Raw genomic sequence first — 14589 nt, forward strand, 5'->3', positions numbered from 1 at the left:
TTTTCAAAAGACGAGTTTCTACCCTGAAGTATTCAGTTGTAAATTATAAACCAAGAGTTACTTGTATTCATCCAGAACCTAATGTCAACAAGGAGCAAACAAGAATTCAAGTTCTTAGCAAGCCATCAGCCTTGATTACTAAACAAGTGATAGACAGCATTTCCATTATAGATTTCTTTTCATGGAGGGTTGCAAGCATCTCCAAAGTTAAAAAAAAAAAAAATCTAGGTTACTTATTGAAATATCATGGGATAATTTTTAAAGCATTATAAATAATAATTAATAACATTAGAAAATGTTCATGATATAATGTTAAGTTTAAAAATAGAAGGGGAGATAACAATATAAATTAGCTATGGGTTGTTTAAAAAAAAAAATCAGTAAATTTTTTTTTCATGAGAAACATACAATGGGGCTTCAAAATGCTCGTGGAAAAAACGACATTATCTTTTAATTCTATTTTTCCATGAACTTTTAAAAGTCCCATTATATTCCAAATATTAATTTTAATTTATAGAATATTATTTATCAAAAGAAACTTTAAAATTTGGTTTTAAAGTCCTACCTTTAAAAAAAAAAAGTCCTACCTTTTCAGTTATCAACCCAAAAAGATTGTATTTAGAAGGTAAAGAATAAAAATAGCCCTTCCCAGTAAGCACTCTTCATATTCTGCCCAACAAACCTGAGTGCGGCTGGTGCTTGAGCAATAAAATATGGAAGATTTACAGCTATAGGCAAAAATCACATAGCAATTAATTTTAAAAATTAAATAGCAGTATCCACTCAAATAGGACACAGTGGCAAAAAGTCAAGATTGAAGACTCAAAACCAAACTCACAGCTATCTAAGTCAATTCTGACTCATTGTGACCCCATAGGTCAGCAGAGAACTGCGCCTGAGTTTCTGAGACTCTTCGCCTCCCCCCAACCCCAGTTCAACAACTTCTACATGTATAATTGAGTGCCACTGATAATACTCTTTGTGTTGTATGACCACTATTGACACCCTTTTCTAAATTATTCTACCATCACTGACATAAACTCAATGGCCTCTATACAACGACTCTTCCTCCTTCACCCACAGTAGCTATTGGTCATTTGATTTCATTTTTTTGTTTGTTTTCTTGATATAATATTCACATATCATACACTTTCATAGTTAAATCTCTTTTTAAAAGACTTGTATCTACATCATCACAATCAGTTATAATACTCTCTCTCTACTTCTACATTCATTGTTTACTTCAAAATCCCCCTTTCCCCTATAATCCCTGTGTCCCCAATAAACCATTACATCAGTTATTGTCTGTATGCATCCACTCCTTTTCTGTGCTTCACAAACTGGGAAGTCCAACAGAAACAATAAAAAAAAAACCCAGAAAGAAGAAAATAATAATATAAAAATAAAATTAAAGACTTAGAAAGAAAGGACCAACAACAATATTTAACAATCCAGAGAAGAAATCTCTGTTTTGGAACAAGTGAGAAATATTTGAGCCTAGAACAAATTCAGGGTGGGTCAAACAGGAGGTTAACTGACCAAGTGCCATTATTATACCATGGTTCGATCCACCATAATCAAGTTTACAGTAATATCTGTTTGATAGAGCAAGACCCTTGCCTTTGGCTAGAAGATCTGCCAGAAGCTTAATCTGACTAGATATTCTCCAGATACTCCACAGCCTTCTACAAAGTGGGTGTTCACAATTTAAGCTCTGATACTTTTCCCTTCGTCATATTTGGGTTTTCTTATTGTCATTTTGGATCACACAGGCTGGTGTGCTTCTTTGATTTGGACTTAGTTGACACCTTACTTAGATGGCTGCTTCTCTGAATACAAGCCTTGAAGAACCCAGACACTATTCCAATTAATAGCTGGGCACCATCTGCTCTCTTCATTTTGCTGTAGCACCCTTATCTTCAGGCAAGTATGAAGGCAAGTATTGAGCAGGGCCATGTTACAAAACTGTTCTTGGCTTGTGGCTAGAATTAACTGGGAGCCCAGAATCCATCTGTTGTCCACAGGTTATGAAAGACTCTGATTTACTTTGGCGGTCATATTATGACAAAAATAAAAAATAGAACCAACAAGAAGAACAGCAAAAAAAAACCCCAAACAAACCCAAAAAAGGTGGAAAAACAAAGAAACACAAAGAAAAACATTGTCAATCATCCCCCTTGGGCAAAAGGCAATTGCATTTAAAATATCAATAATTTATCCAATGACATAGAATTGAAGATACTGTTGCTATGAGGAGTTTACAGTGTAGACTGTTAACTCTGTACGGGAGTAGAAAGCCTGTCTTTCTCCCATGGAGTGACGGGTTGGTGTGCACCCATGTGGAACCACTATGCACAAGGGCTCCTCCACAGCTGATGGAGTTTACAATACATGAAGAACAAGTCCATATTTGTTACCTAAGCTGAAGGCATAGTTTCTGCAGCAGAATAGATGCAGCAAAAGCCCAACAACCTCTAAAATCAGGAGAACATTCTAATTGCAGGACTCATTTTTTTAGGTGCCACATGAAGTCATGAACAAACAACATATTTAGGAAATCAATCACTTCTCAGCCTTTTGGCTAAGACCAACTGTAGTATATTTAGAAAATCAACCATGCTGAATTCTAGAAGTTTCATGGATAAAGAAATTAAAGCTTTAAATTTATTTTGTTATTTAAATCAGACAACGAAGTGTGCTTTCTGAAATTTTTCTTTTAGAACTTTAAAAAACTTTAATTGTTTTCTGTTATGTGTTTTAAAACATTAATACAGAGAGGGTTGGAAAGACTTGTCAATATCACTGAATACTTACTGTTGTTTTTTCTTGTTTTTAATGTTCAAAAATTCAATAGTCAAACTATAAAATGTACAAGAAACCTTTTTATCTTAAGAAAATAATCTGGGTAGAGAACTATACATAACTACTGATCTGCAAAGACCATCATCATAGCTTATTTCCTTTAAAAAAAATAATGCATATATGGACTTTACCTTAATAAGATTAAAAATCACAACATAACCAGATTTTCCATCGTACCAAGGTCTGGGATGAAGACAGTCTGAATACTTACAAATGTATACACCTGTAAAAGTAAAACATATAGATTAATTTATAGTTTGAAAACATGATTACACATATACAATTCACATATAGGGCTAACTATAACTAAGACTACACAAAAGCAGATATAAGTCAACTTACAAAATTTGTTTTGATATCGTTCCCTTAAGAAAAACAAATCAGTATTTGTGATATTCTAATGGGATGGAAACATTAAAGCTAAAGTATGACAAATACTTGTCATATTTTAGTTTGGCAAAGTAACTGGAAAAGAGTATCATATTTTTTAGAGTCTTATATTTGTCTCCTTTCTCCATGTAATTATTTAACCAAAAGGCCTATGGTATTCTAAAGGTTTTTTTTTGGTTAAAAAAAAAAATCTGTAAATACTCTTATTTCATTATGTGCTAAAAATAGCTCTCTCCTTTTTAAATATGTTTAAACTTTTCATAATGGAGAGAGTAGGGTGAAAAATAGGGCAGAAGAGTCAAGGTTTCATTAAAAAAATGTTTAAAAAACACACAATTAAAAAATAATAAAAGATAAAAAAAAAATAATTATAATAATAATAAAACACATAACCTAGACATTTTACTAAGTGTACACTCAAAAGAAATGAAAAGATACACCCACAAAAATGTATGCAAATGTTTACAGTAGTATTATCTATAATAGCCCCAAAATGGAAATAACTCAAACACCCATAAACTAATGAATAGATTAAAAAAATACAGAATAGACATCTAACCAAATATTAGTCAGCAGTAAAGAGAAATGGAGTACTAATACAACATGAAACTTGAAAACATTATGCTAAGTAAAAGACATCAGTCAAAAGAGAGCATGTATTGTATAATACCACTGACACGAAGTGTTCAGAATAAGCAAATCAAGCAAGATAGAATGTTGACTAGTGGTTGCCCAGGGCTACAGTTGGGAAATTAATGGGGGGCATAGGATTTCACTGTGGCATCACAAAATGTTATAAAATGTGATGATGGTTAGTACATGTCTATGAATATACTAACGATGCTAACTGTATACTTTAAAAATGTTAATTGTGTGCTACATGAACTATACAACTGCTATTAACAAAACAAGTCAGCAGAAATCTACTCAAGCCCAAGGATCTTTCTAAGTCTTGATCTTCTCTAACTGTGTAACGTCCAGCACCACCAAACAGTCTTCCTTTAGATCCTTCTGCTTTTTGTAAAACTACTTCCTGATTCCCCATCCTCATTACGGAATCCCATCCCCCTATCGTCACCTTCCCATCTCCGCATCCTCATAATGATTCACAAGTGTTTTTTTTTTCCTATTTCTTCCTTTTATATAGTCCCATGTAACAGTGTCTTGAGTTCTAACACAACACTTCTACCAACCCTACCTCAGGCCCATTCCAAATCGAATCTCTTTCCCGATTACAGTATTTGTACCATCCAGCCATGAACCTGGCTAGATATGAGCCAGAAGCACTTAATGGAGATTTCATTATTTTTAAAATTTAACTCACAAAAGTAGTAATCTCCATTCACCAAAAAGTTTAGCTCCTGGGCTAGCCACTTTACATAGTCCCATTTAGTTCTCCAAGTAACTCGTTATAGTGGTTTTATGTATCTTACTGCTACGGAAATTAAAGTTAAATTTAGTATGAACCCATATCTTTAACGATTAGATTACCTCCTTCTTCAATTTACCAGCTTCACTCCTGCTGTGTCTTTTATCTACGATTAGTATCACTAGACTCTAAGTTTAAAAATCTATGCAATTATTTACTCTCTCTACCCTTTGCATTCCATCGTTGCTAGGCTTGGCCAGTTTTATTTATTGTTTATTCCCATTCCCATTATGATAGTTTAGAATATAGGGAGGACTGTTCGTGGATAATTTTAGCATCTTTTCAACCAGGCTTTTAAAAAGTTTAATCATGTAACTGCTTTGCTATTAAAAAAACTAAATTTTAAGCTCTTCAGTATGATTAAAATTCTCACTATCATGATCCCAATTCTACCTTACAAACCCGGCTAGACCAGAGGATGCACACTGGTACAGCTAGGAAATGGAAACACAGGGAATCCAGGACAGATGACCCCTTCAGGACCAGTGGTGAGAGTGGTGATACGGAGGGTGGAGGGAGGGTGGTGTACAGAGGGGGAACTGATTACAAGGATCTACATATAGCCTCCTCCCTGGGGGATGGACAATAGAAAAGTGGGTGAAGGGAGACCTCGGACAGTGTAAGATATGACAAAATACTAATTTATAAGTTATCAAAGGTTCATGAGGGAGGGGGGAGCGGGGAGGGAGGGGGAAAATGAGGAGCTGATACCAAGGGCTCAAGTAGAAAGCAAATGTTTTGAGAATGATGATGGCAACAAATGCACAAATGTGCTTTACACAATTGATGTATGTATGGATTGTGATAAGAGTTGTATGAGCCCCCAATGATTTAAAAAAAAAAGAAAAATTCTGACCCTATCATTGGACTTAGGACCAGTCTCAGAGGACAATTAATGTCAACTGATGTAACATAAAAACAATGTTCTATACCAATGGTTCAAGTAGAAAGAAAATGTTTTGAAAATGATGACAGCAACATGTGTACAAAGGTGCTTGACACAATGGATGTACTGTATGCATGGATTGTGATAAGAGCTGTAAAAGCCCCTTCTGATGAGTAGCAATGGCGATCTTAGAAGCTTACTAGTAAGCCATCTAAGGTACAACTAACTACTGGTCTCTCCCCATCCACAGCAGAGCAAGCGTGAAGAAAACCAACACAAGGTTCTCTACTTTCGAGACCAGAAAAATTAAATTGTGCCCAGCTACCACTACCAACTGCACTGTTCAGAACCACAATACACGATTCTGGACAGGAAAGAGAAAGAAAATTAAAACTAGGACAAAATTCAAAATCAAAAAAAGACCAGACTTACTGGTCTGATGGAGACGAGTGGAACCCCCAAGACTGTAGGGGATCAGCTTTCAGGGCTACAATAGACAGGGCTATTAAGTGATATAATATAATATAATGTATAATACCAGAGGAATACACTCTTCAGAATACTCAAATATATGAGACCAAAAAGCAGCATTTGCCTAAAAACAAATCTCAGAAGACAGTTAGAGACAGGAAAAAAGGATAAATGGAAATGAGAAACCCAGGGACAAAGTTGGAAGAGAGCTACTGCATTTTGGGAATTGCAATCAATCTTATGTAATAAAATACATATAAACTGTCCAATGGAAAACTAATATGCTCTGGAAACAAACAAAATTACAATAAAAATGTTAATAACCCAAAATAAATTTCTTAAAGATTATTTTTAATTAAGTGAAACTAGATTTTAATTAGACTATTTTATATTCATTGTGTAAAAGACTTTATTCTTTAAAGACTTACCTTTGGCTGGATCACCCAGAGTGGTTATTGCACGGCTGCCAACACAGAGGCCACGCTGACATACCAACTTTGCCTTTAAACAAAGGATATTACTTAGCTTATCATTAGCAGTCTTTGAAAAGACAATGAAATAATGCTATGCTCCATTAGCTTTAAAATAAATATAAAATCTGTATACTGTGTGCTTCTATAACACAGAATAATGCTTGTTGATGTAAAGCAATCATGCTCTGGTTAATAGTTTCAAATTTTTCACAAAATATTATTTTGTCTGCTAACAAAAATGTCACCAGCAAAACCAAGTTAAACCAGCTTAGTCACAGATGAGTCCTCTCTTAAAGATCTATTTTCCAATTACAGCTTTATAGCCACTAACTATGAAAAGATCTCACCTCCAAACATTTTCAGTGAAAACCTGCAGCGTATCTTATTTGGATTTAGATGACTAAGTAAATAATAAAAAGAGAGATAAGGTCTTCTGATATTGCCCTATCACCCTCATAATTTTGTATTACATGCTTAATGTTAGCTGTTCTTAAGCAAACCTATCCTTGTTCTTTATAAACCATTAAAGCAACCAATGCATCCCTTCTGAATTATTTTAAGTGTCTAATCATAGGTCTCAAATACTGCTAAAATTGTATCTAGGAAGCCATTCACATCTTTGAAGATATGCCCATGTAGTAGTTTTCATTTCTTACTCCCACAACTAGGTACAAGAAAAAACACTGATGTTCAATATTCAATAGCAGGCATGAAAAACGCCACAAGTAATTAATAAGGATACAGAAACTGTTCAACTTCTCCCTCAAACTAAATGATTTAAGTTTCAAAAATCTCCACAGCAAACAGGAAAGTTTATATAAACTATGACCCAGAATCGAGAAATATCCATTCACTCTATTAAAAAAAGTCTTATATCAACACTTTAGAAGTCAGATTAATCCACATTAAACCACTAGCTTAGAACTATATTGAAGAGGGGGCAAAGGTAAAAAATCAAATCTCTCCCAATGATGAACTCTTAATGTTTTTATACTGCTACCACAATAAGTTACAAAATCTTTGAAAATTTATAGGGCTGAAGTGGATTTAAGACTACAGATACCATGAATTCTGTATATTCATACCACAAAATTAATTTTCACTAACCTAAATCCCTTACCTGATTTTCAGTTTCAAACAGAAGAAACCCGTAAGTTTCTTGAAGTTCTTCCTGAGTATAGTTACTTGCCTTTTTTTGTTCGTAAAAAGTTTTGTACTGTATAAAGAGAGAATGACCAAATGCTATCAACATGCTATTTGCCTTTCAAAGTTTCTGTGTGTGTAATTTTTTTAATTGTGGCAAAAATATACACAACAAAACATTCTCCAATTCAACAAATTCTACACATATAATTCAGTGCCATTGATTATACCCTTCAAGTTGTACAAGCATATTGATATCCCTTTCCAAATTATACCACCACCATTGACATAAATTCAGTGCCCCCTGCAATTAACTTTCTAAAGTATCATCTGAATGCCTTCTGCTAAAAAATGCATAACATCTATGACTTTTCTATTTCCTGGAAGATATTACCCACCAAGAGAATATTCCCACGGATCTTTTCTCATCTGAAAAGAGATGACTCAAATAAGAGGCTTATATTCTAAAACGATGGGCTAATTTCCTTTAAGACAGAAATAAAACTAACCCATAGACACAACAGTGTGTACCAATTACCTCACCTCATTTAAGAAAATGTGATTTTTCACCAAAGTGACTTGACTGTACTGAAAACCATGCTCAGATGCAGAATCCAAGTAAGAAGCATGAAGAATTGAAACTGCCCTCTGGAAGACAGAGTCTGAACTCAAGGACACTGTCTCAAAAACTGAAAAACAAACAAAAATAATGCAACTTATGTTTAAGATAACCAAAGGGCTGGGGTTTAAAAGGGTACGCTAAATATCACCGCCGTATGTATTTAATCTATTTCCCAAGTACACAACCAAGAAATTCAGGTGTTATGACTACTATGTGGGAAGGATCTTAATTAAGCTTAAAAGACTTCTCAAGTGAACAAAACAACCTACTAACCATAATAACCTCCATCCAAGCTATAAAACAAACCCTGCCAGAGCCCTCATGCCTTTTGGTTTAAAGATGTATGCTGAAATGACACACTCACTGCAGTATCATGTTGGCAGCCAGCACTCTGATCAATGTTTCCCATTCTTAGGTTTAAAATATCTGCCACATTCTGATAAACTTACTCTTCTTGTCTTCTCAGCAAATCCCCACGTAACACTGTTAAGTTCCTTTTAGAGGCGTACCATTGTCCACTCAATAAATACCATTAAAAATCATCTAATCTTTGGGGTTTCCTCTCACCAATGGAATCTATTGAGCACTATTTCCTATACTTTCTATTATAAAACAGTTTTTCCACTTAACACACTTTCATGTAAAGGAAAAATTTACATCCCCCCAAACCGTATTATGTGTTTTTAGAAAGAACTTTTCCCAAACCATCCTTATGCGTTATCCCAGGGGTTCTGGTCACTCTAGGAGAGGCATGCTTCCTAATCGAGAATTACTGACTCCGTTCAACAGGGCTCTTGACTAATGTTTATGCCTTTTGATTTTACAAGTCTACATTTCAGCAAGAACTGAGTCTAATGAGGGCTTGTAACACTTAACCATTTGGATAGATTATTCTCTTTTAATTTTCTCTATACTCTTTCCAAGATTGGTAAGAATGTACAAAACCTTTATCAATAATAACAATTTGTATAGTTCCGTAAATTTTAGCCAGATAGAATAAATACATTAACATAGCTTGCTACTTTGATTAGAACGCAGTTGTTATTACAGTTCAAAATCTAAGGAATTAAAAGTGTTTTCATTGAAGTACTGAATAGATATTAAAAAAAATCAGAATATCACCAAAATATCACTAAACTGACCTTCTAACACTCTAATTATCAAGATAATTTAAAAATCCTTTAATAAACAAATCATCCTGTAAGCAAAAGATAAAGAGCCTGGAAGGAAAGAAGATGGTCTGTTTCAGAATATTTTTCATCCGCTGTACTTATTGTTTCGTTTTAGCTCAGTTACATGCTCCCCTTCAATTTCAGTACTACAGTATAAGAAGTACTGTAAAATATATAAAGACATTCCACACTTGATCTTAGCCAAAAGGCCGAGAACCAATATAAAGACATTCCAAACAGACCCCAATAGCTTAGCTCCAGTGCTAACAATTAAATTTAGTCTTTTAAACTGCATTACTCAAAAATGATTAGGAAGCTTAGTCATTTGTAAATTCATCTTACCAATAAACTACATGGTTACTCCAGAATTTTTTTTAGAGATTATAGTTTTGTAAAGTTTATATTTACTGTTTTTTAAGAGGGTAATATAATTTTCAAAAATCTTAATATTCTCTGAGGTTCAATATTGGCAAATTATATTGCCAATAGTTAAATAAAAGTTGTCATAGCTCTAGAAATACATATACTATGTTTACCAATGTCTCTAAACATTCCACAAGAGATTCAGGAAATACAAAATAATACATACATCTCTCCCTATTTTTTGAGTGTAAAACTGCACTGTAATAAGTAGAAAACTGTGAGAAATAGAACAATAAGTTTTTAAAATCTATTCAGATCTTTTAGTAGTGTTTCCCTTTTACATCAGTGTGGAGAAATTGTTCCAGAGGCTTCAAACAACTGATTTAACACGCAAAGAGTGTATAGTAAATTAATTATTTTATGCTTAAATGTTATTTCCAAAATAATTTCTTAGTTAAAAATGCTTCCTCTTTAGCTCAGCAAACTCCAAATAGTATTATTTGAAAAGCACAACTTCAGTGGTAGGAAAAGCAGGTCAAAATGGGAGTTGTTAGAAACTCTGGCCACGTCTTGAATCTTTCACGGTAGTGAAGCTTGTGAGAGCTAGAACTTGTATTTTCCAGGTGTGCCAAGTTTTCCTATCAGTGGAAAACATTTGGGTTTCCTTCTTTTAGAGTTCTTCACAGGTTTTACTGTAATAAATCACCACAAAGAACTAGGAGGCAAAGAGCATTTATAAAGGTCTAAATACAGGCATGCCTATAAGTAAATATATTTATATATGACAATGGGAAAATAGATCTATATGCATACCATATATATTCGTGTATAAGCTGAGTTTTTGGGCACATTTTTAATGCAGTTTTTGTGGTAAAATTAGATGCCTTGGCTGATATTCGGATCGGCTTATACTCGAGTATATAAATATAGGGTATATTTATAGGTTTAGTATTAAGGTCGCAGATAGACATTGGGCCTCTATTGAAGTATTCCCTCAATGCAAGAACACTGTTCTATTAAACTGGCATTCCATGATGTTCCCCTTCCCGACATGATCCCTGAAGACAAAGCGGGTGCATAAGCAAATGTGAGGAGAGCTGATGGTGCACAGCAAGATATAGTGTCTGGGATCTTAAAGGCTTGAAGATAAACAAGCAGCCATCTAGCTGAGAAGCAATAAAGCCCGCATGGAAGAAGCACACCAGCCTGTGTGATCACAAGGTGTCAATGGAATCAGGTATCAGGCATCAAAGAACAAAAAATCCTATCATTGTGAATGGGGGGGAGTGCAGAGTGGAGACCCAAAGCCCATCTGTAGGTAACTGGACATCCCTTACAGAAGGGTCATGGGAAGGAGATGAACCAGTCAGGGTGCAGTATGGCACCAATAAAACATACAACTTTCCTCTAATTCTTTAATGCTCCCCCCCCCCATCATGATCCCAATTCTACCTTTACAAATCCAGCTAGACCAAAGGATGTACAACTGGAAACTCAGGGAATACAGGACAGATAAACCCCTCACGACCAATAATGAGAGTAGCAACACCAGGAGGGGAAGGGAAAGGTGGGAACCCATCACAATGATCTACATATAACCCCCTCTCTGGAGGCAGACAACAGAAAAGTGGGTGAAGGGAGACAGCGGACAGTGTAAGACATGACAAAATAGTAATAATTTATAAATTATCAAGGGTTCATGAGGGAGGGAGGGAGGGAGGGAAAGAGGGTGGGAAAGGGAGGGGGGAAAGGAGGAGTTGATATCAAGAGCTCAAGTAGAAAGCAAATGTTTTGAGAATGATGGCAACAAATATACAAATGTGTTTGACACAATGGATGGATGGATGGATTGTGGTAAGAGTTGTATGAGCCCCCAATAAAATGATTTTAAATAAATAAATAAATCGCTGCAATAATACTCTCAGGAAAGTTCAAGTGTTCTGCTCCGTGAGGAGATGAGAACATTACTTAGAAAACTGATACTCTCTCTTCTTTACATGGTACACTTTCATGGAGTCACAAAATACTTTCATAGAATCTAACTAATGTCCAAAGCAATTTGAGCTCCATTTTTGCTGAGCAACAAAGGGGAGTATTTCACGAAAAACCCTAAAACAAAAAAAACAAAACAAAACAAAAAAACCCTAAAACATCCAATAACTCAAACAGTACGTATAAAGAGTGTCATTGGAGCAGTAAAGAGCATATGGAGGTTTAAATTCAATCACAATGGCTCTAGAAACTGAGTTAATACTTTCTCCTATTAGCCCTGGCTTTTTGGCACAGTTGTCTCCTGTTTGTGGATTCAGTCTTAACAGTTGAGTTGAGCTTGACACAGGTCAAATTCTGCTCAAATTGACCTACAGTCATCTCCACTTTCTCTCAAAATCCATCTCAGAGATAGTGAGCTCATCCAGTTTTGGACATCTCAAATTCTTCTTAAAGGAGCCCAAGGTCATAGTATTTAAACAACTCTGCTGTTCAAACCCTTGGGAGAAAAATGTGGCCGTCTGTTACTGTTAAGATTTACAGCCTAGGAAACTGTGGGACAGTTCTACTGTGTCCTATGGGGTTGCTAATGAATCAGAATACACTTAATGACCATGGCTCTGGGTTTTTGAAAATTTTTTTTTTATCTCTTAATTTCTAATGAGGTAAGAAAAGTACAGACCAACTTTCAATGTTGTGCCACAGCTAACTTTTCCATTCTATATTTAGTCTGTAAACATGATGACATGAACTAATTTGACAATTAAGATGTTAAACCCCAAGTTGTTGAATAATTCCAACAAAAACTAACCACTTCTTTATTTCTCTCAGAATTTTCATGACCACATATTCTGTCTCAGCACTCAGCAAGAGCACTCATCAGAGAATGCCAAAGAACTCAGTCCCTGTACAGTAAGGCCCTTATTAGTGTTCTCTTTAGAAGTATTACAACCCACACCCAGTAATACCATCAATCCTAATATATTTTATCTATTGTACATAGGTTATGTTGAAGGAAGAGCCTATTAATGCTAAAAGGATCTTAGAATTTTTGATACTAAAGGATTATGAGTTTACGATAAATACAACTTTCTTAGTTACAGACTTTATACCCTATAACAATTCCCTTTCTAGGAATCTACTCATTAGGCACCCTGGTGGCATAGTGATTACTCGTTGGACCTCGATCTTAAAAGTCTGAAGTTCAAAACCACCAGCCGCTCCACAGGAAAAAGACTAGGCTTTCTATTCCTGTAAACAGTCACAGCTCTACCCTGGTCCTATGGGGTCATCATGAGTCAGCATTCACTCAATGGCAGTGAGTTTGGTTTTTGGTTTACGAGTTAGAGATATTTATATAAGTGCATACATATCAAGGATACTCATGTATTGGCATCTACCAAAGCAAAAACACTGGTGATAATCTAAATTATTGACAACAGAAAACTACTTGCAACTATTACATAAAAAGGGGAAATATACAGATGTAGAAAGATTGCTAATTATTACTGAGTAATTAGTAATGCATTACATAATGTCATTTTTGTGAAATTATCTAAAATATAATCACGTGTTTAAAAGTATATAGGAGTAGATCTAGACGAATGGGAAATTAAAAGTTTAACAGTGGTTATACCTATGATTATTAAAATTAATAAATGGATAAAAGAACTTCTATTTCTCCCTTATACTACATTGTGCTACAACTTCTGTTCTTACACAAGCGTTACTTCTATTCAAAATATAATTCAAAACAAAAATTTATTATTTCAGAGATATAAAGAGGAATTTGATAATTTGCTTTGGTTCATGCAATCTAAAAATTTAATCACCTGTCAAATTTAGATTAAGAGTATAAAAATATATAGCTATTGGAAATTATTTTCTTTGATTTTACATAACTTAAAAATTTATATAACTTAGTTTAATACCCACTCTTTCCTGATATGAACCCTGTCTTGATCTTCTCTAAGTGAGAATGTAGCTGGGAGGGTGGTTTTAATTCATTTTCACCAATTATACCCCCAGAATTCTTGTCAAAGTCCTGTGTGCTGTTAGTATCATAAGTGCTAAAAGGAAAAAGGAAAAAAATAAAACAAATTGAGCATTTCTATTTAGGGCTAACGTAACATATAAACAGATGCTCACTGAGTACCTAATTTACAATTGGTATAATTTTGTAGTGTTTATTTACCTCCTTTTGAAAAGTCACCACAACTAAAGGCTAAAGTTCTCATCCAGCAGTTAATACTAATAAGTTGAAATGCTTTTCCTCCACTCTACTTTTACCTTCTAAAGAATATTTGTTCACAAAAATAAACTATACTTACAGGAATCATTTTTGCCTCACTAAAGAAGAAACAAAAACTTTCAAAATGAAAGTTGGAATTAACAAAATTATTAGTAGTGACTGCTATGTTTCTAATATATGTTGTATTCTAGATTCAGCAAGACAAATGAAATATAGACTCCACAATGAAAAAAATTATTTGACTAGAGAAAATAAACCTATAAAGAAACCACTGTTATCAATGTGTAGGAGTATGTAGAACGTGATATAACTATGGGGGACACACTGGAGACACAGTGCAGGAATTGTGCCCTGTCTTACCTCCCCCAGCCCCCACTGGGGCGAAACACGAAAGGAGCATAACAGCAATAGGGGGAACAAAGCAATGAAGTTCCTGAGGAATCCCAAAAACAGACTTCAGGGGCAGGGCTTGGCACCTCATCAGACTCAATCACAAAACATTCATAATGGTCAATAAACAGACCTGGAACTACTTAGT

The 14589-nt window shown here is 34.7% G+C and overlaps 1 protein-coding gene across 1 annotated transcript in view; it reads right to left on the minus strand.

The window, feature by feature from the left end:
* The window catches only part of TASOR2 (transcription activation suppressor family member 2), an 84250-nt gene that overhangs the window by 49613 nt on the left and 20048 nt on the right, over positions 1 to 14589 (minus strand). The window contains exons 2-5 of the mRNA XM_045285588.1: positions 8198 to 8343; positions 7632 to 7727; positions 6467 to 6539; positions 2994 to 3085 (exon numbers count right to left, since the gene is read on the minus strand). Of these exons, the coding sequence (XP_045141523.1) occupies positions 2994 to 3085; positions 6467 to 6539; positions 7632 to 7727; positions 8198 to 8343 (407 nt within the window). The remainder of the gene's footprint in view (positions 1 to 2993; positions 3086 to 6466; positions 6540 to 7631; positions 7728 to 8197; positions 8344 to 14589) is intronic.

Source organism: Echinops telfairi, unplaced genomic scaffold (assembly GCF_000313985.2).
Source record: "Echinops telfairi isolate 266 unplaced genomic scaffold, ASM31398v2 ScPeMD7_7473;HRSCAF=8511, whole genome shotgun sequence".
Lineage (NCBI taxonomy): Eukaryota > Metazoa > Chordata > Mammalia > Afrosoricida > Tenrecidae > Echinops > Echinops telfairi.